Here is a 24,283-nt window from a genome sequence, read left to right as displayed (position 1 = left end):
TGCTAGGCAGGTAGTGAGCATAGGTTCCACTCGGTTTACACCAGTTGATTTCCTCCCACTGAGAACTTCTCTCTTGGGTAAGTATGGCCAGTTTCCAGCCCCTCTGCACCACTCAGCCAACACAAAAGGGGGAAGAACCAGGGCAAAGAATCTGTCCCTCTGCCTTGATCACTTGTTACTGGAAAAGTTATTTGATCAAATAATCCATATGATGAGTACAATTAGTTTCAGGGTTTTTGTCCTGAACAGCAGGCTTACTGTTTTACAAACAGCACAGGAAAAGCTGTATAAAGTCAGTAAGATCTATGTACCTCCTGAAGTTAGGGGCCCTTTAACTCAATCTACAAGACACATATTAATCCCAGCGACAAATCCTTCAGTGCAGGGAATGTGAAAACAGTCTGTTATTACCAGAGTGCCGTTAAACCCAGGTCTGCATCACATCTCTGAGCTAATTTCAGACTCAAAACAATAGGGCAGTTCATTGCATTTCAAGACTTTCATTACATTACATTCCAAGACGGTAATGTGGCACATCAACATTCATAGACTGTAGATGGGTAGAGCGAATGATTTTATAAACTTTATATATGTAGCATTGGGAAGAAATAGTTGGTTATCATACTGCACTCCTACAATAGCAATTCAGGAAGTATGGCAGGGGAGTTTTATTGTTGGATTTATTACACCAGAAGCAGCTGCTGCAGCAGTAAATACTGTAGTTGAAGTTACATAGTGGATTCTATTCTAACCCCCTTGGGCCAGTGTCTATTCCATCCAAGCTTTGCTCAGTGCAGGAATAAAGGAGTAGAGAACAAAGGCACTTACAAAACCATCTTGGAGCCACCTGGCCCCTACCATAAATTAGAGCAGTCTCAGGATTGCTCTAGAATATGCTTGGCACAAGGGCCACAGGGGCCATTCAGCAGCTGAGGACAGCTGCAGCACAGTGGACCCTAACCATACCCCTTTCCTTCTATCCCCTGGTATCCCCTATGTTGGAAACTTTGAGAGGGGACAGGATTGAGGTGTTCTGGCAGCTCTAAATTTACTAGGAAGCCGCCGTATGTTGGGGGGATTCTCTAGCAGCAAGTTCTGCTCAATGTTTGCTCCTTTTATGCCACTTGAGTAGCATAGATGGGGACCAGGCTACCATGCGTCCCCTGCTTATAGTGACTCATGCTTTTTCATCTTTTGGGCTGGCAATTTCCATGCTTAGTCTCTGCCTGAAGCTGGATTTTTTTGGGTGTGCACACATGGAAGGTTTGAGAAACAGTTCAGCCATTTTTTGAGTATGAGGAGAGTGGGATAAGTGAAGTTTTTCAATTATAAAAAAAGGAATTGTGGCCCCTTCTAAAATAATAGTCCTCCTATCAAAATTGCTGGGAGTAGAACATTGAAATTTTCTATGGAACTAGCCCTTGTCGAGAAGTGCCTTTAAATGTTCCATTGAATTTGATTTGGATTTGCCTGAGTTCTGACTTTCTGCAAGTCATGCTGTACATTTGCATGGAGCTTTTTGTTTTGTTTTTGCTCAGCTCATAATGTGCACATCTTAGGAAGGCTGCACTGTGCATGACTAACTTAGGTGTGTAATGAAAAGAGCACTGAAGTGGGGCATAAGAACAAACTGAAGATCCACGATTTCTTCGAACCTCACCCTGAATACCCTTACTCATGTGAGTAAACCTCTCATGTGAGTAGTCCAACTGAGGTTCAATGGGGCTTTTGACTTCAGTGATTAAGCACAGAGGTGTGGGATTTCAGGAGTGTACCCCTGAATAGAAATAGCTTTGAAATCTTCTGGTTCTTTCAATCTCCTAGGATGGGACTGCAGCAGAATAATTTAAACAAAGAAGAATGCCAGGAGGAATCAGAGGATGCTGAAGATAATCCACTTTACCACTGCCATAGCCACTCAATGGCCTATGAGAGCAGAAAAATAGAACAATGTCAAGCCAAGCGGAAGCTCTATGCAGCATCAATAATTTGTCTCATCTTCATGATTGCTGAAATTATAGGTGAGTACAGCTCTGTGTTTTGCCATCAAGGAAATTTCATATTGTTCTCAAGGTCAGTAATGTTTGAATCCTTTTGCTGTCACTCTCTCTGCACCTATTGTGATCTTCATTATAGAGGGGCGAACCAGCTGGGATAAAATAACTAATCCCAATAAAAAAAAATCTGTAAACTTTTTTAGTGAATTTCTCAAAACTTGTGTGTGACTGTCATTTAAGGATTAAGGCTGGATCCGGAATGGAGGGAATAATCCATATAATAGACTGGCCTGACAACTTAAGCCTGGTTCAAATTAGGAAGCTCTGGAATTCTTCTGAGACAGCCTCCTTTCCTATTTCCAGACCTTATCAACTTTGGATAAGATTCAGAGATTTGATATGTTTATCCAAGTCTGGCAGGTCTGCAAACATTTGACGGTCACCCATCAGTAGGATCTGATATAAAATGAGTGTAATATAACAGTCTTAAAGCATTTTGAGTAAATTCCAGGGTCATATTCATCATCTGTGTCTTTCCATTGAAGTCAATGGAGTTACATCAGGGTGGATTTAAAAGCTTCAGATTTGACTGTTGGTTTGTCTTTGGAGAATTGGAGTGCTTTATGTTTGAGGTGGGGGATGCTATGAGATAGTTAACAGCTCCCAGACGCTCTTGGACCGTAAATGGCCCGTCCCACGATGCTTCCATCTTATGGGCCTGGAGCGCCTTCAAGACCATGACCTGGTCCTCTACTTTGAAGGAACGCTCTCTGGCATGTTTATCATACCAGGCCTTTTGCTCTTCCTGAGCATCTTTTACGTTTTCTTTAGCAAGGGCTAAGGAGTTTCGGAGGGTGTTTTGTAGGTTGTTTACAAAGTCCAGAATGTTAGTTCCTGGAGAAGGCGTAAACCCCTCCCATTGCTGCTTCACCAATTGTAATGGCCCTTAACCTCGCGGCCATACACAAGTTCAAATGGTGAAAACCCCAAACTGGGATGTGGTACAGCCCTGTAGGCAAAGAGCAACTGCTGCAACACTAGGTCCCAATCATTGGAGTGGATTGGAGGTGGCCAGAGGACAACAATTCCATTTTGCGAAAACTTTTGAAGGTTTTTAAATGTTGTTTTTGTTCTGCATTGGAAATGAAACAAACCCATTTGAAGGTTTTCATGAAAATGGAGTTAGGTTGAAATGTCCATATTCAGATAGAAACCTAAGCTGTTCAATTTGGGAAGGGGCATGCGTATTGCCTGGTTGCTAGAGCACGGGCCTGGCATGTGGGAGAGCCAGATTACTCCAAATCAGGCAAAGCAGAGAGTTGAACCTGGGTCTCCCACCTCCCACTAGCCCTAACCACCAGGCTATAGAGTGGGAGAGTTGATCTCTCTCCCTCTTCAGTGAAAACATTGTCTAAACAATGGGGGGAAGGGATAGCTCAGTGGTTTGAGCATTGGCCTGCTAAACCCAGGGTTGTGAGTTTAATCCTTGAGGGGGCCACTTAGGGATCTGGGGCAAAATCAGTACTTGGTCCTGCTAGTGAAGGCAGGGGGCTGGACTCAATGACCTTTCAAGGTCCCTTCCAGTTCTAGGAGATGGGATATCTCCATTAATTTAAATTTAATTTATTTTTTAAACTGGTATCTCTCCACCCAACATTTCAGTTTTGACGAAACAGCATTTTTTGGCAAAGTTTCATTTTGTCGAAAATGTTCCATCCAGCTCTAAAATGGATCCAGCTGGCAGTAAATTAGTCCACAGTCTAGGAGGCCTTGTTCCTAGGACCTGTCTCCTGATAATCAGCCTAACTTTTCCTTTGCTCTTTCCCATAGCACTTGTAGCCCCTAGAATCACTCTAAACAATGCCTCTCCCTCCTTGATATTTGTACTCCACTGATACTTGTGGGCAGTTATGTTTTCATCCCTCCTTCACCTCCTTCTATTTAGCTGTTTGTTTAGCGAAGTTATATATATTTATTTCCTTAAATCTTTGCTCAGAAATCTGTCCTTCCAGCCCTTAAATAGTTTTATGATTCTGCTTTGAATTTTCCCCTGTAAAACAAATCCCATATCTTTCTCCATACCATATATATGTACCTCACAGCAGTGGATGCAAATATTTTTTCTAAATCCTGGGAAAGCTTCGTCTCCTATGTCAGTGAGAGATTTTGGAGATGTGGTGTTGTGCATGAGAGATGTAGCATGTATGGCGTTGTGCTGACCTCACACACTACATCAGCCTTGTCTTGTGGTAGCGTGAGGAAGCATGGAGGGAGACCTGTGCACCTGAAAGGGATTTTTCCACACCAGCCCCACATAGTATTGTAGAGGACAGTCAGGGAGGGACTATGGGATCCATGCTTATGTAGACCTAGTACCCCTTAAACCCCATGCAAGTACAGAGCTTGTCTGCTTCTCTAGCCCTCTTGCCTATAGGCTGAAGCCAATGGTTTAGTGGTAAAAAAAAGTATGTAAACTAACCGAAACCACACTCCATATTCCCCAAGTGAGAAGTTGGTAACTCTGTTTACCTCTGACTACACTACTAGCTGGAGCTGTGGTCACTGAGAGACTGCACTGCTGTCTTCTACCTTTGTTGTCCATTAGAGGGAGAATTTTCCTCCCCAACTTCATCACCTCCCCACACACACACACACAATTTCCCTGCATAAATTGCTTGTGGGTCAGGTGAATTTCACTGGGTGAAATTTGGAGCATGCTATTTATCTCCATACAGTAATTTCCAGTGACAGAAGTAATGCTTTATTAACAAAGCTATGTAATCAGCAGGCTTAAATTTGGTGAATACAGCATTGCAAGAGGATAATTGGAAGGACAGATGATATGTTAACAAAATGTTTCTTTTTGCTTAATGAATCATTCAGATTTTTGCAGTGACAGCTAAGTAACAGGCTTGAAAACCATTTTGTTTCAGACCATTAAACTCTGACAAACCAGTTATTAACTGCAGTTACAGACAGCAGTCTATGGGGATTATTGCAATTATGAACCATATATTTAATTTTTTTTAATCATTAGGCTAGACAGCATGTGCTAGATGATTGACCATTGAGTGACTGACAATTTCTATTGCTTTGTAGTATACAAAGCAATAAACAACCATTGTGAGTAATAATCAGTCACAAAGCCATTTGTTGGGAATATTGCTACAAAAACATAAACCTTATAGCTATAATACAAGCCTTACTCTTGAAAGTAAAGAACATTTTATCCTCCCATCCCCTTTTAAAGGGCAAAATACTCCTGTAGGCAAAGCTGAGATAAGCAGCTGAAATGAGGATTACTCCTGGGGGAATTCTGCACCACTGCACAATGCAGAGTTTGCACAGAAATTAATGTTCTGTGCAGAATTTTCTTTTCCCCCACAGTAATGGGCTGCAAAGCTGCTGGCCGCCACTAGGGGCTGCTGGACCCAGGGGTATGGGCATCTGGCCCTCTGGCTGGGTTCTGCGGGGGAGGGGACAGAGAAACTGGAACTGGGTTGCCTATTCTGGGAAGCCATGGCTCTGAAAAAGATTTGGGGATCATAGTGGACAATCAGCTGAACAGGAGCTCCCAATGTGATGCTGTCACCAAAAGATCACTAATGTGATCCTGGGATACATAAACAGGGGAATCTTGAGTAGTAATAGAGAGGTTATTTTACCTCGGCATTTGGCACTGGAGTGACTGCTGCTAAAATACTGTGTCCAGTTCTGGTGCCCACAATTCAAGAAGGGAGTTGATAAACTGGAGAGAGTTCAGAGAAGAGCCAGAAGAATGATTAAAGGATTAGAAAACATGCATTATAGTGATAAGCTAAATAGATTGAGTCCCTTGAATCTAACAAAGAGATGGTTAAGGGGTGACTTGATTGCAGTCTATAAGTAGTCTATAAGAAATGGGTGTCACGGGGCAGGGGGAGAGGGAAGGGATGTTACAGTCCCACGTCTGAATCCAAGAAACTGCCCTTAGCCTCTGGGCAGTATGGCCTAATGTCTAGAGTCAGTAAGATGGCGCTTCTATGCAGGACTGCATGGCCCAGTAGCCAGAGTCAATATGGTGGCCCTCCTTTGCAAAGCTGCATGGCCCAGTGGCTGGAGTCAATATGGCAGCCCTCCTATGAAGGGTTGCGTGGCCTAGTGGCCGGGGGGAAGTGGACTGCAGCCAGGGTAGGAGGAGGGCCCTGTCAGCAGTGACTGTATTCACCACTAGGTCAGCAGGGATCCATCCGAAACATGCTGACTTTGCCCCAGTTCTACAACCGGAAAAAGTTTAATTCCCCTGGGCTACTTCCTACCCTGTTTTCCCGTGCAGTTGTCCACCAGTCTTCTGGGGTCATCAGCTGGTGAAGCTCCCGATGACTCCATCCACTCTTTGGCTTCCATGGGCAGCCAGGTATCTGCCTGGGTCTCAGTGCACCTGGCCTCCATGGTTTGGGGCTCCACCACTCCTGAGAGTGAGACTGCAATGTGTATCCTTTCCCCTTAGTGATCAGCCCAGACTGAGCTGGGCTGCTTTTATACTGAGGCTTCAACTGGAGCATGCCCAGCAGTGGTGACAGGGTGTGGCTTCCTCAGCCCACAATATGGGGTTAACTTGTCCAGTGCAAGGCAGGTATACCCCCATGATAATGTAGAACATATATTTTAAATGGGCTCTTCAATCTAGCAGAGAAAGGTATTAACACAATCCAATGGCTGGAAGTTGTAGCTAAACAAATTTAAAATGGAAATAAGGCATACATTTTTAAGAATGAGAGTAATTAACTATCGGAACAATTTACCAAGGGTCATGATGGATTCTCCATCACTGACAATTTTAAAATCAACATTGGATGTTTTTCTAAAAGTTATGTTCTATGAATTATTTGGGGGAAGTTCAGTTACCTGTGCTATACAGGAGGTCAGCATGGATGATCACAGTTGTCTCTTCTGGCCTTAGAATCTATGAAGGTAAGAGTGCTCAAACAGGGATATTTGAAATTAATGACAAAATGTGGATTTGGGACAATCCCTGGAAGATTTCAATTCCATTTTGGCACCTTGAGGTAGATAGAAGCCTAACTATATCATGTAATTAAAAGGGAAGCCATGCCCACATTGCTGGGACCAGCACAAGGAGATTTCAAAGAGACACCTCTGGGCATGCATCAACTTGGGCAATACGTCCAATCGTCCTTTGGATCATCTTTCAGAATTTCAAGCTGAGCAGAGTGGGCGTCTTGTAATTCTGTATGAAAAAACACAACAGAATGGAAGTAAAGTATCCAAAATGTAAAAGGATGTTGCAGCATTTTGTGGTCTTTATGCCAAGTTAAGAGAAAAACATCTGATATTCCAGCTTCTTATGGTTGCAACATGTTGCATGTCACTGTGTTAAATAGATATCTACCTAGAAAATATCTATAGTACAGCTGTAGGTGATGTATCACAACTGAAAAGTTGGTGTGTTACATACTTTTTGCTTCAGCCTTATACATACATCAAAATGCTGCAGAGTAAAACTGATCAAAAAATTTTTTGGTCAGAAAATGCTGTTTAGATTACACCTAATATTTTGTGCAGTAATATCCATTTGACAAAATATCGTTTAGGGGAAAAAATGGAAAAACATTTTGAAAATGTTGAAACATCTCAACATGGAAAAGTTTCATTTTGAAATTTACTTTATCTAAAAATAAATAGTCAGATTCAAACATTTCATCCTGGTTTTATCAAATCAAAATATTTTGATTGACTGAAATGAATGTGGGGTTTTTTTTGCTTTGTTTTTTGTGGAATTTTGTTTTGTGGCAAACTTCAGATTCTGGCTTCTTGTTCCTATTCAGGATGGTTCTGTTTCTTCAAAACAACAACAACAACCCTCTTTTTTGGTGTTTTTGCCAGATGGAAAAATCCATTTGCGGACCAGCTGTCATAGAATCATAGAATATCAGCCTCACTAGGTAACCCATTCCAGTGCTTCACCTCCCTCCTAGTGAAAAAGTTTTTCCTAATATACAATCTAAACCTCCCCCACTGCAACTTGAGACCATTACTCCTTGTTCTGTCATCTGTTACCACTGAGAACAGTCTAGATACATCCTCTTTGGAACCCCCTTTCAGGTAGTTGAAAGCAGCTATCAAATCCCCCCTCATTTTTCTCTTCTGCAGACTAAACAATCCCAGTTCCCTCAGCCTCTCCTCATAAGTCATGTGCTCCAGCCCCCTAATCATTTTTGTTGCCTTCCACTGGACTCTTTCCAATTTTTCCACATCCTCCTTGTAGTGCAGGGCCCAAAACTGGACACAGTACTCCAGATGAGGCCTCACCAATGTCGAATAGAGGGGAATGATCATGTCCCTCGATCTGCTGGCAATGCCCCTACTTATACAGCCCCAAATGCTGTTAGCCTTCTTGGCCCTGCAGAGCCCCCTCACATTTTGGATAATGTCTGTTCTGTTGTGTTCTTTCATTTCACTGCAATGAATCCCTGGTGCTCCATTTTGGGAAGTAACCTATAGGCAGCAGTAAATGGCACTTATAAGGAATAGAAGAATGTTCTCTGTCCTATATGTGTGACTTACGGTATAAATAAATAAATAAATAAATGGAGATATCCTATCTCCTTAAACTGGAAGGGACCATGAAAGGTCATCGAGTCCAGCCCCCTGCCTTCACCAGCAGGACCAAATACTGATTTTGCCCCAGATCCCTAAGTGGCCCCCTCAAGGATTGAACTCACAACCCTGGGTTTAGCAGGCCAATGCTCAAACCACTGAGCTATCCCTCCCCACATAAAATTATTTGGGAAGGATCTTGTTGGAGAAAACACTGTTTGCCAGATGAAACATATCACTTTGTATCAGTCTAACCTAGCCACGCCTGCAGGGCAACAGAGACTTAAGTCTAGCACCATCTGTGGAGCAAGCTATTTTCTGAACAGTAACTACGTTGTCGAGCCACATAGCGCTTGAAAATTTGGCCATGCATTCAGATCAATAAGATTCACCTGCCACGTGGAGAGGAATTTGAACCGCTATCTGCCACTTTGTGGGTATAAAGAGATCCACAGACAATCAGGAGATATACTTAGGGATCAGATTTCCTCATAAGGTCTGAAAGTGGTATGTTGCTTTTTGTAATGTTTTCCAGAATTTTTACTGGCATTCATATCAGGGTGTGGTTAAGATCAATAGGTGAGTTGGGCATGGCTGAATTAATCAGTTGATTCGGAAAGGGTTAAAAAAAAGTGTGATGTGACTGAAGTAATAGGCACTGAGTCTTAGCAGCACTATGGCCACCCCACTGTGTGTTTTATGCCACACACAGCTCTATGCCACTAAGACATCAGTTTCAGAGCTGACATAATGGTTCCTTCTCCGTGATCCCTGGTTGCCATATTGACCCCATGTGACCATTGGCAGCTGGTGTAATTTACAGCAACCTTTAGTTTCTCTGGCATAATTTAGATCAGCCTATAGTCCATAGTGTGACTAGCTTAAAGCATGTCCTATATATAAAAAATGATAGGTTTAATATGGCAAATGTAACGCTCCCTTCCCCTACCCAAAATACTATACTGTATATCACGTAAATAGGGCACAGAACATACTATCTTTCTATTGGATTCTTCCTTAAATCCCATTTACTGTTGTTCACTGTCTTTATGTAAGGGGACTCTTGTCCCCTTACTAAAACTCAGTGGGGGTGTTTTCGTTGGCTAGCTCCCAGTACCAAAAGAAAGGGGAAGGGTCGATGGGAAATCAGGACTCTGAGACTGACAGTCCCCAGGAACAATGGGGAGAGGCCAATGCTCCAGGTCAGCCTGATTGACAGGGTGGGCAGGCTAATCAGGGAATCAGGAGGCCAGGGGGGTCCCGAGCTGGAATTACCTGGGTCAGACAGAGTGGGGCCGAGCTAAGGAGAAAGCAGGGGCCCAAGCTGAGCTGGGGAATAGAGTAGTGCCAGCCAGAGGGGCCAGAAAAGCAGCCCAGGAAGCAAGTCAGTGCTGGGAGCAGAGTAACAGAAGCAGCCCGGAGAGCAGACCTGTCCTGGGAGCAGAGCTGCAGCAACCAGAGCCAGAGAGGCCAGAGAAGCAGCCCAGGGAGCTGAAGGCAGAGCAGCAGCTGGAGCGGAGACAGAGTGGCGCTGGAGCTGGAGCAGTCCGGAGCCAAGTGCAGTGAGCAGCTGGGAGAGCGAGGAGGACCCTAGGCAGCGGGCCCAGCACAGGGAGACACCCCCAGCCAAGGGGCCCTGCAGGCCAGACTTGTAGGGGGATCGTAACTCCGACGGGGCGGAGACGACACTGGGAAGAAGGGTCCTGCCACCTAGAGCCTGAGAGCGTGCGGTCACTGCCAGAGCAAGTGTCTGACCGCAGCGTCTCTGCAGCACAGCCAGGACCTGAGAAGGAGGCCTGGGACTTGTGAGGAACAGATTGAACTTCCCTGACATTCCAGAGACGCTGGTTGTGGTGCCTCTGTGCCACAGAACGGGGTGATGTGTTTTCCTTTAACCTTTCCCATTTTTTCCTTATTTTTTTTAATTGATTGCTGCTTAATAAATTGTATTTGCTTTGAACTGTATTTAACGATCAGTGGGTCAGGGAAGCATCTAGTGCAGAGAGAGCACTCCGGAGTGGGGTCACCCTAGCCCCTGTCCTAAGTGACAACAACAAGGTTGGGGGGTCGAGCCCCCTAGGAATCCTGGGCCCAGCCTTGTTGGGGTTATGAGGACTCTGCCACACAGGAGAGTGGAAGGGGAGCCCTTGAGGTCAGACAGGCTTCTGGTAAAGGAAGTGGGAGCGAGGACTCAGATCCTTTCGCTAGCTCACTTCATCGGGGTAGTGCATAAGCCAGGAAAGTTCCCCACAATAGCGGGACCATTTAGGTTGCTCTAAATCAAGGGTGGGCAAACTACAGCCTGTCAGGGCTTTGGATCCGGCCTGCGGGATTGCCACCCGGGAACGGGAAACCGCAGCCAATGGGAGCTTCGGGGGAGGTACCCGCAGGTGAGGGCAGCGCACAGAGCCCTCTGCCCCCTTGTTCCCCAGGGGCTGCAGGGACGTGGTGCCGGCCGCTTCCGGGAGTGGTGCGGAGCCAGGGCAGGCAGGGAACCTGCCTCAGCCTCACCGTGCGCCGCTGCCACCCCGGAGCCGCTCCAGGTAAGTGGCGCCAGGCCAGAGCCCGCACGCTGAACCCCTCCTGCCCCCTGCCCCCCAACCCCCTGCCCTGAGCCCCCTGCCGCACCCTGCACCCCTCCTGCACCCCAACCCCCTGCCCTGAGCTCACAACCCCCTGCTCTGAGCCCCCTGCCGCACCCCTCCTGCACCCCAACCCTCTGTCCTAAGCCCCCAACCGCCTGCCCTAAGCCCCCCACACACTCCGCACCCCTCCCTGCACCCCTGCCCTGAGCCCCACTGCACTCTGCACCCCCCCTGCACCCCAAGCCCCTGCCCTGAGCGCCTTCCTGCACACCGCACCCCCTCCCACACCCCGCATTCCCTCCTGCACCCCAACCCCCTGCCCCAGCCCTACGTTCATGGTCCTGTATACAATTTCCCCACCCAGATGTGGCCCTTGGGCCAAAAAGTTTGCCCATCCTTGCTCTAAATTATGCCAGAGAACCACCCATCCCGGGGTCAGGAAACAAACAAAGCCATCTTTACCCATTTTTGAGTCATGAGTGTTGCTTAGTTTGATTGGGGTCATATTGTGTTGACAAAAATGTCAGTGATCTGTGAGGGGGCATATTAGGGGCATAATGGGATTGTAATTCAGGATGTTTGAGACTGCAATTGTTCTCCCACTTTAAAATAGCAATTAAACCACATTTCTAATGAGTTACAACATGTTTAAGATTTACCAGCCACTGGATGCTTTAGTAAAACTAAGATGCAACTTTTTTCAGGACTAGGAATATTTGAATGCATGAATGGGATATAAACTTCTTCTAGTCTGTAAAGAGTTTAAAGTTATGCCATACATTATCATTGTAAATGAAGTTTTCTTTAGTTTTATAACAAATCAAATAAGGTCTTGGATACATGTCCTATTATATGCATGTATTTGTTTTACACAGGTGGACAAATTTCAGGAAGTCTTGCTGTGATAACTGATGCAGCACACATCTTGGTTGACTTGACAAGTTTCCTGATTAGCCTTTGCTCACTGTGGTTATCAGCTAAACCTTCCACTAAAAGGTTAACTTTTGGATGGCACAGAGCAGGTACCAAATGTACTGTCATATGACCATGTGAAATAGAAAAGGCAATTCATCATAGCACGTACTCGGGAAAGTATTCTGAGATCAGGCACAGGTCTGTGGGTTTGTGAGGCTAATCTATTAATGTTCTCAAAGCTCCCAGGATACATCAGAAACTGGAAAACAGCAGGTCATGGAACCCCAAAGAAGAAAAGAATATAATACTGAAGAATGTTACAGCCAAAGTTATTAGACCGGTGGTTCTCAACCTATTTACCATTGTTGGTATATGCAGCTCTCTATGTGTTATGTGGGCTGCAGGCAGTTCCGGGCACGCTGCAGCCTGGAGCATGCTTATCTTCCTCAGAGGCGACACGTAGCTGTAGCTAGAGCGGGGACACATGCCCCCCCATTTCTCTGGACACCTCTGGCATGGACGCCCAGAAGTAAGGAGCTGGCACTCACAGTCATCCCCATCTCTTCCCCCTGCCCTATCCCATCCCTCTTCCTTCCCCACTGTCTCGCCCTGCCCCGACATGGGCACTCACCATTGTACAGAAACAGGACTTGCATTCATGTACAGTCTACTAAACGTTTGTGCAATTGTGTGCTCCATTTGGATATCTGCAGACATCTTGAGGCTTCAATTCTACAGTGCATTTCAGTTTCACATGGTGTTTTCTGGGGCAATTGGGCACAAATCCCAAGGTGCATGTCACCTTCCTGTTTCGTGAACCAGCAGACACTCTGCCAGCCCATGTGAACATGTATGAATCCATCATTCCCAAACCATGCCCATAAGTCTGCAACAAGCGTCAACCCTGGGGAAACCAGATTTATTTGATCCCAACATGATTTGAATATTAGGATCTGCAAACACATAAGAACTGCTTTCTAATGGGGAAAGTGTTAGTGCTAATCCATTAGCCAATTCCTTGCATTTTATTTAAAGTGCCCCTAAAATTCAATTGTTTTAACCCCTAGAAATTCTGGGTGCTTTGATGTCGCTGCTAATCATTTGGGTGGTGACTGGCGTGTTGACATATTTGGCGAGCATGAGACTGCTGCAACCAAATTATGAGATTGAAGCTACAGTGATGCTCATTACTTCTGGTTGTGCAGTGATAGCCAATGTCATGTAAGTTGTCTTTTTTGTATATAAAATACTTAATCATTTTGAGATTTCCTGGAGTGGACAATATCTACATATATTTACACGTACGCTTGCTATTACTTACCTTTTGCTTTAAGGAGTGCGATACTGAGGTGTTTGTTGTTGTTCTCTTAGACAGTATGATCTCACTGATATTTGCAGCATTGTATCTCTTTCAGATTAAGTCTGACTCTGCACCAGACTGGGCCTGGACATAGTCACAGAGGACAAGCCAATGAACATATATCAGCTCTTCAACAGAAGCCAGCTTTGGTCAATGCCAGTGTGAGGGCAGCTTTTGTACATGCCATTGGAGATCTATTTCAGAGCATTAGTGTGCTAATTAGTGCACTTATAATATTCTTTAAGGTCAGTTTTACTGGGTTTACTCACCTTCATAGCAATTAATGATGCAGTTATTTTCATAACACCATCATTAGATGCTATGTACATATTTTCTCTGTCTTAATGATATATATTGTAATTTAGTCAAGGACAGTTATGTTCATTTCTGGGAATAAAATGGCTGTTGAGAGCACAACAATTTTTTCCTTGGGGTTTAAGCCAGAAGGAATCTATTGTTATGCGTCTCTCTCTCCTTTATCTTTAGTGGCTTGAAGTCTTAAAGAATAATGCAATCAGAAAATTGTCTGTTAACCTGGCTGTACTGGGACTGTACTGGTCAAGAATATCAGCAATGGTTACTGTGTTAGATAAATGGATTATATTGGTTTTTGATTAGCTCGTTAAAAATGTCAGCCAGAAACGGAAAGTGATGGATTTAATCAAGTGATGTGCTTATATTTTTTTAGCCAGAATACAAAATAGCTGACCCAGTCTGCACATTTGTGTTCTCTGTCTTTGTGCTGGCAACAACCATCACCATTTTAAGGGACATTTTACTTGTGTTGATGGAAGGTAAGAACTTCTGTATGTACAGTAGCTATTTCTGGAATCAATATTATTCTGTTCTCTCTGTCTCTCTATAGAATACTTACCAACACTGGCCAGGGGGTTAAAAATGGGTGCCTCAAGTTAGGCTCTTAAATCTGTGTTTTGTCCCCTAAGTACCTGCCCTGATCTTCAGAAGTGTTGGACAGAGAATGTCTCCCATTGATTTCAGCCAGGTGCCTAAATACGAATTTAGGAGACTAACTATAGGCATTTATTATTTAAGAAAATCTTCACCACTCTTCATGAAAGAAATACATTCGTTCTACATGTACATTGTGTAGAAATCTCAAAAATGTTAATTGTTGAAATTGTATGCCTGACTCTTTGAAAATCAATCTCTAAATTATAATCTTGCAGGAAGTTACTACAGTTGTGTGCAGAAATTGGGTAGACACATGTTCAAAATAGCCATTTACACATTAACTGGCCATCTGGGTGCTCAAATAGCCAATCAGTACATGCATTCATGGCAACTGTGCATGCAAATTAGAAGTGCAAAGGGACATCTGACTTTTTTGAAAAAAATCAGACCCTTAGTGTATTAGATGTTGTACAAGAAAATCTTAATTGAACTCAAAGTATTTTAAAATAAACACTTAGAGCACTTCAAATGGATACTAGATGGTATATTATACTCCAGCAAAGGAAAAAGCATGTCTGTGAAAATACCTAGAAAATAATTTGCCAAATTCTGTTCTTCATGTGACCCTCTTCAATTTCAATTTCTCAGATATTTACATACAATTCTGCAGTGGGAGTTATGTGAACATATTGGAGAACATAATTTGGCCTCTAGCTTTCAAGACTAGAATATTTTGATGCTAGTATAATTCTCTTAGGGTAACATATATAATCAGATGTGGGCTACCATCGGCAGCTGCAGTCAGAAACATAGAAATGCTTGAACACTTCATCTGATCTTGCATAACTCCCTTAGCGTGCTTCTAGTTCTTTTGAGATCCAAAATCCCTTGCACTCTGCCTCCTTAAAGAATACCATCATAGCTGGACCTTGCCCTTTATTAACACAGCAGCATAATACCCACAGCAAGCTAAATAACAAACAGTAGCTTGTCGAAACATAGCAGTGCACTGATGTCATTTTCAGTATTTTCATAATTCTAAGCATATGCTAATCATAATTCTAATTAGAACTATTTTAGATAATATAATGACAGAGTTATGTATATTCCAGATTTCCATTGAACCTTCTCCAAGAATCTGTGTGTTGCTGTTTTGTTAGTGAAACCATGATGAATTCCTACAACTCTGTTTTTCACATGCATGCCATTGCTTCCCATAACCCCTATGGCATTTGTGAAATCTTTGTTTTGTACATTGTGTATTTCCATTATGAATCATGAGCACAACCAAGCTTGTGCCAAAAATAAATCATAAAAATTGTGCTGCAGGTTTGACATTTTATCAAGCAGCAGAGGTATAAAACACTGCTAAGGTTTTGGTTACATTGATCTGAAAGAGCAAACCCAAGCAGCTTTCAAAGTCAGGTTAGAGTTCAAGGTAAAATGGACAGTTCTGAGCACCTTTTCATTAAGGTAATGAGACTGCCTAGATGTGTCAGCTGAGGGCCTGATGTTTGATTTGCCAAGGCTGAAAGTCAGAGTAGCAGTCACAGATACACCTCTACCCCGATATAACGTGACCCGATATAACACGAATTCGGATATAATGAGGTAAAGCAGCGCTCCGGGGGGGGCGGGGCTGCGCACTCCGGCGGATCAAAGCAAGTTCGATATAACGCGGTTTCACCTATAATGCGGTAAGCTTTTTTGGCTCCCGAGGACAGCGTTATATTGGGGTAAAGGTGTACAAGTTTTTGCTTTCTTGGGGCTAAGCGATATGACGCAGCTATTGCCTCAACTACAGAAGATATAGGCCTTAAAGGGATGAGGAACTGTTATGTAGCTTTTTGGCTTGCTGTGGTTTAACCAACCTGACTCTCTGCATAGCCTATTGCTTCATATGTCTTTATTGGCTCTTCCTTTTTGTATACGTTTTTGTTTCAGTAAAGAAATTTATCAGTATAATCATACTATAAAACTTTCCCAGAGGTTGCCTCTGTGTTCACCTGTCATGGGGCAGAAATCTAGAGTGAGAGTCACAAAAATGTAGGCATGGCAATTGCAAAGCCTAAATTTTAGGCTCCTAGAAAATCAGTGGGTTTCACAAAGCCTGAGTTCAGTGCCTAGGCTCCCTATATAATGAATGGAAGGAGATAGGTGCCTTAGAATGGAATTCACAGAAGCCACCACTCTAGGCAGCTCCCTGCCTAAACTAGCCAATGGGAGATGCCAAAGCAAGGGTATGTCTTAATCCCCACTCTCTCAGTGAATTTGGTGCCTAAATCCAGGCTGGAGGAATGCGCCTCCCTCTGGGATACTTAGCTGCAAACCTTCTCTTGGAGTTAGGCACCCATGCCATTTTTTGCAAGGGGAAAGAAAAGGACCTCCCTCACACCGGTTAACCCAGGGGTTAAGGTGAATAAATAGTGAAAGAATCAATGGGCCAGAGAGCGTGGACAAGAAACTGACTCTGTAGCCTGGTGGTTTTAGGGCAACCAGATGTCCCGATTTTATAGGGACAGTCCCGATTTTTGGGTCTTTTTCTTATATAGGCTCCTATTACCCCCCACCCCCATCCCGATTTTTCACATTTGCTGTCTGGTCACCCTAGATGGTTAGGATATTTGCACGGGAGCAGGGCCAGCTCCAGGCACCAGCGCAGCAAGCAGGTGCTTGAGGCGGCCAATGGAAAGGGGTGGCACGTCCGGCTCTTCGGCGGCAATTCGGTGGCGGGCCCCTCAGTCCCTCTCGAAGGGAAGGACCTGCCACCGAAGAATGAATTGGCGGCGGTAGAGCTGCTGCCGAAGTGCCGCCGATCGCGGCTTTTTTTTTCCCCCCCCGCCGCTTGGGGCGGCAAAAACGCTGGAGCTGGCCCTGCATGGGAGACCCATTATTCAGTCCCCCTGCTCCAATGCTTTTTAAAATTATCAACCCACAGTGGAACAGCTTCTACAAGAGTGGGTGAGGGAGGCCCACATCAGAATATCCCACAACCCAGCAGTTAGTGCACTCACCTGAGAGATGGCAAAGCCCTGTTCAAATCCCATCTCCCTCTCAGGCAAAGGATCTCCCACATTCCAGGTGAGTACCCCAACCATTGTACTAAAGGTTATGTTATGAAGAGGGAGCTCCTCCTCCATTTTGTGTGAGCTCACCTAGAGAGGCGTGATATGGCAGGCGAGCTCTGAGCACACATACGAAATTGGGTCCCACAGGTGAGTTAGGTAGAGCAACACCTATCTTTCTCTGGTTCCTGCAATGCTCTAAGGCTTAGGCGTCCGAACACCTAGAGTGAGGCTGCAGTGCACATGCACATAGGCAGAAACATAGGTGCCTAAGGAAATGATACTGCGAAAACGTAGGTGCCAACTGAGTTTAGGTGTCTACAGGCTTCAGCAGCAACTGAGTGGGGTCAGATTTGGGGATTTAGGTGCCTAAAGTGTCAAATGTGTCTAGCCAGAATACTGCACCTGGCAGGTCATCTCTCTTACATTAGGTAATGAAAGTGGAGGACGCCTGGTCTGTTGGTTATCACAAAGGCCTGGGAGTTAGAACTTTGGGTTTCATTTCTGGCTCTGCTGCGCTCTCAGTATGTGACATTAGGCAAGTCTTAACCTCTGTTTAGCCTATTCCATCTCATGTATTTCTGCTAAGAACTTCGGGCTAAATTCTTTGGTGGTTAATTCCACTCAAGACAGTGGGTTCCACTGGGAATAAATTTGGCCCATTGTTCTTACTCACATCCTGATCAACGCAATACAGATGTGCCAGCCGATGGACTGCTTTTTCCCCAGACCATTTAGATTGATGATACTTTGCTGCGTACTCTTCTGAGTTACTCTTCGACTATCTTAGGTGAACCCCTGAGGATAATAGTTCCTTTGGGTCTGCTCAGCCTGGTGGGCTGAAGGGGAGCCAGGAGCCTGGAAGCCCTGGGATTGTCACCCCTGAGCTGGTGCTCCCAGGGTTTCTGGGTTCTTGGCTCCCCATCAGCCTGCCAGGCAGGCTGCCGAGGAACTGGGTTGGCCAGCTGGCAGATAGGGTTCCATCAGAGCACTGCCTGCATTCCATTGGACCTTCATTGAAATTGAACAGTCTCTGTGGAACGTTACTATTCCAACAAATCTGCATTCTCCCCACAGGAAACAATTCCTTCAGAGAGTTTGTGATTAGCTCTCATGAAGACCTTTCCTGTCAGCACCATACTGTGCTGAGTCTGTGCTCCCTACAGCGTAGAATTCTTGTGATAAACTGACAGAACAAAACACAAGACACTGAGGTTCTTGTGTAATCACAAATAACTGGCATTAGAGCTATTGTAAGAAAGGCACAACTGAGTTGAATTGACCATATCATTATTATACATGATGACACAGCTTTTATAAAGGGAATTCTTTGAGGGTGTCAGCAAGCCTGTGGACAAGGGCGGTATAATTGATATAGTGTACTTGACTTTCAGAAAGCCTTTGACAATGTTCCTCACCAAAGACTCTTAAGTAAAGCAGGCAGTCCTGGGAAAAGAGGGAAGGCCCTGTCATGGACCAGTAACTGTTCAAAAGATAGGAAACAGAGTAGGAATAAATCATCAGTTTTCTCAATGGAAAGCAGTAAAAAAATTACTCAAGAGAGTTAAGTCCAAATCCAATAGTGAAGAGTTACAAAAGGATCTCACTGGGTGACTGGGCAACAAAATGACAGATGAAATTCAGTGTTAAGTGCAAAGTAATGCACATTGGAAAAATAATCCCAACTTTACATACAAAATGATGGGCTCTTTTTTGACAATTTTCAGAGTAGCAGGTTCACTCTATATGCATCCGAAGAAGTGGGTTGTAGCCCACGAAAGCTTATGCTCTAATAAATTTTTTGACAATGGAGCCTATAAATTTGCCTGAATTGTGAGCTCAACAGTAAAACGTATGTAAATGTTCCAAAGTGTTAAAATAAACTATAATAACAAATGTTGATGGGGGAAAGGAATGAAAGGGAGACAGAATAATTGGATTAGTCTAAACAAAAAGACCAAGTTGTTATGATTCAAGGACTGTGTTGAAATTATGCTTGTTAAAAACAAGAGAGGTGGAGCTGGAAGTTAATGAGCCAAAATTTGGTATATCAGATATTAGGCCTAATTGGTGGACAAAATAATGAGCGAATGGGCTAGTTCACCTCTCACTCCCTTTTTGAGCCCTTATAAGAAAGAGATTTCTGTGTGGAAAGTTGAAAAGAACAACAACAACAACAGAAATCAAACACTCAGAAAGAACAGATAGACTACTGGAGTGAGCTTCATCATCATGGCTGCCACCATCACTGTTTCCTGGGATACTGGGCCTTTATCCAGTGAGGTGTCCTGACCAGCATGGAACAGAGACAGATGATATTGCCACCCCTACTGGCTCCAGCTGAATCCCAAACACCACCTGAGATGACAGTTTTTATCATCTTTGATGCCATCTAAGACAGCATTTCTCAAACTGGGGTCTGCAGACCCCTGGGGGTTCATGAGGGTATTCCAGGGGTCCACAGGCCCCACTGACCAACTCCTCCCCCTCCCTCACAGTGCCTCCTGCACACTGCAGAATAGCTGTTCCCTGGCATGCAGGAGGTGCTGGGAGGGAAGGGGAGGAGTGGGCACAGGGCGTGCTCGGGGATGGGGGTGGAAAGAGGCGAGGAAGAGGATGAGCAGGGGTGGGAAGAGGTGGGATCAGGGTGGGGCCTTGGGGAAGGGGTGGAGTGGGGGCATGGCCTGGGGCTGAGCAGGGCGGCTTGGGGGTCCACAAAAATTTTTAAAATCAAAATTGAGGTCCTCGGGTTGCTAAAGTTTGAGAACCGCTGATCTAAGAGACTGTCAAACAAGGGGGCTTTTCCTTCTAGGACTTGATTTTAACAACAAACAGCAGCAGTGACATCTCCAGCCCATCTCAACTAACTTTTTCTCTTTTCCCCAAAAGGACAGTTATTACTGTCTTTGATACCATCCAAGAGACGGTCAAACAACAGCAGTTTTTCTTTTTAAAAACTCTCTCCAGCTAAAGGGAAAGAGAACAAGGGAAGTTCTTAAAATGAAAGTCTTATTTAAAGCATCTGAAATGTAAAGTATTAACTCTTTTTTCTTCTTTTCTGTATTTTAATAAAATGGATTTTTAATGGTGTGTTTGCCATGGTGCTAAGCAGGCAGAGGCCTCTGTAAACCAAGTCCCGGACTTTGTTTAACACTGTTTAACGTTGGACAGTGACTGCCTTATGCTAACACCTGGAGCTCATATATTCCATCTAAATTAATATAACAGTTCTAAATTAGCTGTTACCACTCAAGAAAGGTCTTGGAGTCATCATGGATAGTTCTCTGAAAACATCTGTTCAATGTGCAGTGGCAGTTTTAGCAATATTAGAAACCATTAGTAAAGGGATAGATAATAAAACAGAAAATATCATAATGCCATTATATAAATCCATGGTACACCCACACCTTGAATACTACATGTAGTTCTGGTCACTCCAGCTCAAAAAAGATAAATTAGAATTGGAAAAGATACATAGAAGGGCAACAAAAATTATTAGGGGGATGGAGCAGCTTCCATATGAAGAGAGATTAAAAAGATTGTGACTGTTCCATTTATAAAAGAAACAACTAAGGGGGGTCGGGGATATGATAGAGGTCTATAAAATCATGAATGGTATGGAGAAAGTGAATAGGAAGTGTTATTTACCCTTCACATAACATAAGAACCAGGGATCACTCAATGAAATTAATAGACAGCAGGTTTAAAACAAATATAAGGAAGTATCTGTTCATACAACATACAATCAACCTGTAGAACTCATTGCTGGAGGATGTTGTGAAGCCCAAAAGTATAACTGGGTTCCAAAAACAATTAGATAAATTCAGTTTGATAAAGTCCATCAATGGCTATTAGCCAAGATGGTCAGAGATGCAACCCCATGTTCTGGGTGTCCCTAAACCCCTGACTGCCAGAAATGAGGACTGGAGGACAGGGGATGGATCACTCGATAATTGAGCTGTTCTGTTCATTCCCTCTGAAGCATCTAGCACTGGCCACTGTCAGACGATAGGATACTGGGCTAGATGAACCATTGGTCTGACATAGTCTTATGACATAGTACCTAAAATAATTCTTTGCAGTTTACAGAGCAGGTTAGACACAACAGAGATAGAGGATCAAGTGGAGAATCATATAAACCCTAATTCAGAGCCCTGGAATCAAAAACACTTGGCTCTGGGGAAGTTTGGGTTCTGGTTTAGACTCTGAGGTTCAGACCCACATTTAATTCCAATAGAATTGTCCTCACTCCTGCACTCTGACCCAAAAGCAAGCTTTGACCTTCATGTTAGACAAGAAGAATGGTCTAGTGAAGAGGGTACTTGAGTGGGATTTAGGAAATTTGGGTTCAAGTCTAATCTCAGATTTCCTGTGTGACCTTGGGCATGTCACTTAATCTGTTCTGTATCTTCTTATCTGTAAAATGGGGATAATACTTCCCTACCTCACAGGGTTATTGAAGATAAAAAGCCACCAATGCTTGTGAGGTGCTCAGATACTATGGTATAAATACCCCTGAAGATGTCAAAGCAGATTAATGGAATATTAATAAACAGCCTACTCCCGTAAATAAAAGCAGACTTTCATAAGCCTAACTCTAAAATCTATTTGCATTTAATTGCTCCATTGAGTTACACCCTAGTGAATTACTGTGTAACTGGGGCCAGAATTTAACTTCACAGTAAACAGAAAAATAGAGCTGTACACTATGGCACATGTTGTTTTTATAAGAAAACCCAAACCTAATTCAGTAAAGATTCAGGGGTCTCTCTGTGTGTCCTTTAATTTAATATAATTCTTATTTAATCAAAAGGCATATTTCCTCCTCTACAGGAACACCCAAGGGATTTAATTATGATGCAGTGAGAGAGAGAATTCTAGCAGTCAACAAAGTGGAGTCTATCCACAACCTTCATCTCTGGTCTCTAACAATGAATCAAGTTATTCTATCTGCTCACGTTGTTGTCACAGGTCAGTAAACAGAAAAATAATAATTCATCTGAAGCCTAGTAAAATCAATTTTTCCTGATTGGGATACAACTGTTTGTCTGTATCTGGTGCTTATTAAAACAAATGGAGTAATTTTTGTTAAAAAACAAATAAAAGCAACAACAACTTCCCCCCAATATTTTTGTAGAACATTGTTGTTAAAAAAATTGGAAATTTTTGATCAGCTACAACAACATAGGGTACAAGCTTGCTGAGCAAGACTGAACAGATAGTTGCAATATAGTTATTAAACTGTAACTTGGAAACAGAAGTAAATCACCCCAAATGTTTGCAAATAGTTTCAGCAGTCACTCATGTTTCTTAGAAGTATTACATTTCTGCAATGTGATAATTTTTGTTCACCATCTACAGAAGACACAGTGGACAATCACCAGATCCTGAAGGAAGTTACTCAAGTTCTCTTTGACACTTACACCTTCCACTCAGTCACCATTCAGATTGAACCAAAAGCAAATCAGAAGCCCGACTGTGTCTTCTGTCAAGATCCAAAGGATTGAAGCAGCCAGTGCATCTTGTTGACATATTATTACACATTTAACAAGTCAAAGGGCACTGTGTGCTGGTTGCACATACTCAGCTAGGCAACAAACCATAATTAATTGAACTGACAAGGTTTGTTACAGAGTGCAGCGTGCACTTTCACCATTGTTCATTGGTGCCATTTACCACGAAGAGATGGAGCATTAGGGCCATTTGTCAACTGGATTATATGTGAGTCAATGGTTACATTCAATTACAAGAACATGTATCTAAATTTTTCTCGACGAGAGACAACTGGTTGGAGTTAAAGTAATATTTAAGAGTATCTCTTTGTAATCACGGGTAACAAAAAAATTAATCAGCCTTCAAATTATCCACAGACTAATTACCCCTAAATGACTGGTTGAAATCTGACTAATGTCATAGCAAAACTCAGCACCACTGCTCAGGATAAAGGAGAAACAGCAAGTGAGCATAAAGAATACTGATAAAAGAGAAGATCAGTGCATAATGGATATCCTGCATGTTGCATTCAAAGAAAAGTAATAGATATAGCATATTCTGTAATAGGAACCACAAGATGACTCATTTTGTACATATTTGGTGGATTTTTCTATATGTCAGTTATCCAACAGCAACTAAAGTATTTTTCTGTGGGATTAGGAGAGTATCCTCCATAGCAGTTGTATAGAAATAGTGAGTAATACATCAAGGGGCAGGGTTTGAGCCACCATGCATAACTGATCTGTGGAACTCATTGCCACAAGGTATCATTGAGGTCATGAAAAAGATAGATTGGATGTTTATACAGATAAGAAGAACATCCATTGTTTCACAGATTAAGGCCAGAAGGGACTATTAGAATCACCTAGTCTGACCTCCTGCATAACACATGCCGTATTATTTCACCCAGTGATTTCTACAGCAAACCCATGACTCCTGACTGAGTTATCGTGAATTTTAGAAAGACATTGAATCTCAGTTTAAAGTTATGTTAGGGCACATAAAATATAGCTTCAGTGTTTAACCCAACTGTGGATATGCAGCACGCCCTACTGGTCTCGGGTAGTTCTGCAGCACCGGTCCTCAGTTTCCATTCTCTGCTGACTCCGCAATACATGACCAATGCTTGAGTTATTTAATAGCACCCCTTTTGGGGCTACTTTATGAGCATACAATAATTTAAAATGTCTCTTTCCTCTCAGTCTCTTGCTGGGGGGGGGGGGGGCACAGCTTCTTCCTTGCTGAGGTCTGGCTGCTTTACAGTCTTTCGCCCAGTCTTCCACCAGGCACACCTCCTTTCTTCAGTTGTCCCCAGCTGTGACTGTTTGCAGAGTACCCAGCACTGTGATTCGCCCT

At 43.5% G+C, this 24,283-nt stretch overlaps 1 protein-coding gene across 1 annotated transcript; it reads left to right on the top strand.

The window, feature by feature from the left end:
- The first annotated feature begins 1,825 nt into the window (after positions 1 to 1,825).
- SLC30A8 (solute carrier family 30 member 8) lies at positions 1,826 to 22,941 on the top strand. The gene is made up of 7 exons (XM_065397714.1): positions 1,826 to 2,021; positions 12,058 to 12,204; positions 13,165 to 13,318; positions 13,513 to 13,702; positions 14,146 to 14,251; positions 22,268 to 22,405; positions 22,799 to 22,941. The coding sequence occupies exons 1-7, from the start codon at positions 1,826 to 1,828 to the stop codon at positions 22,939 to 22,941; spliced, it is 1,074 nt and encodes a 357-aa protein (XP_065253786.1).
- The last annotated feature ends 1,342 nt before the right edge of the window (positions 22,942 to 24,283 follow it).

This window comes from Emys orbicularis, chromosome 2, assembly GCF_028017835.1.
Source record: "Emys orbicularis isolate rEmyOrb1 chromosome 2, rEmyOrb1.hap1, whole genome shotgun sequence".
Classification (NCBI taxonomy): domain Eukaryota; kingdom Metazoa; phylum Chordata; order Testudines; family Emydidae; genus Emys; species Emys orbicularis.
Note: the sequence above shows the minus strand (reverse complement) of the source record. Positions and strands in the feature narration are given on the sequence as shown.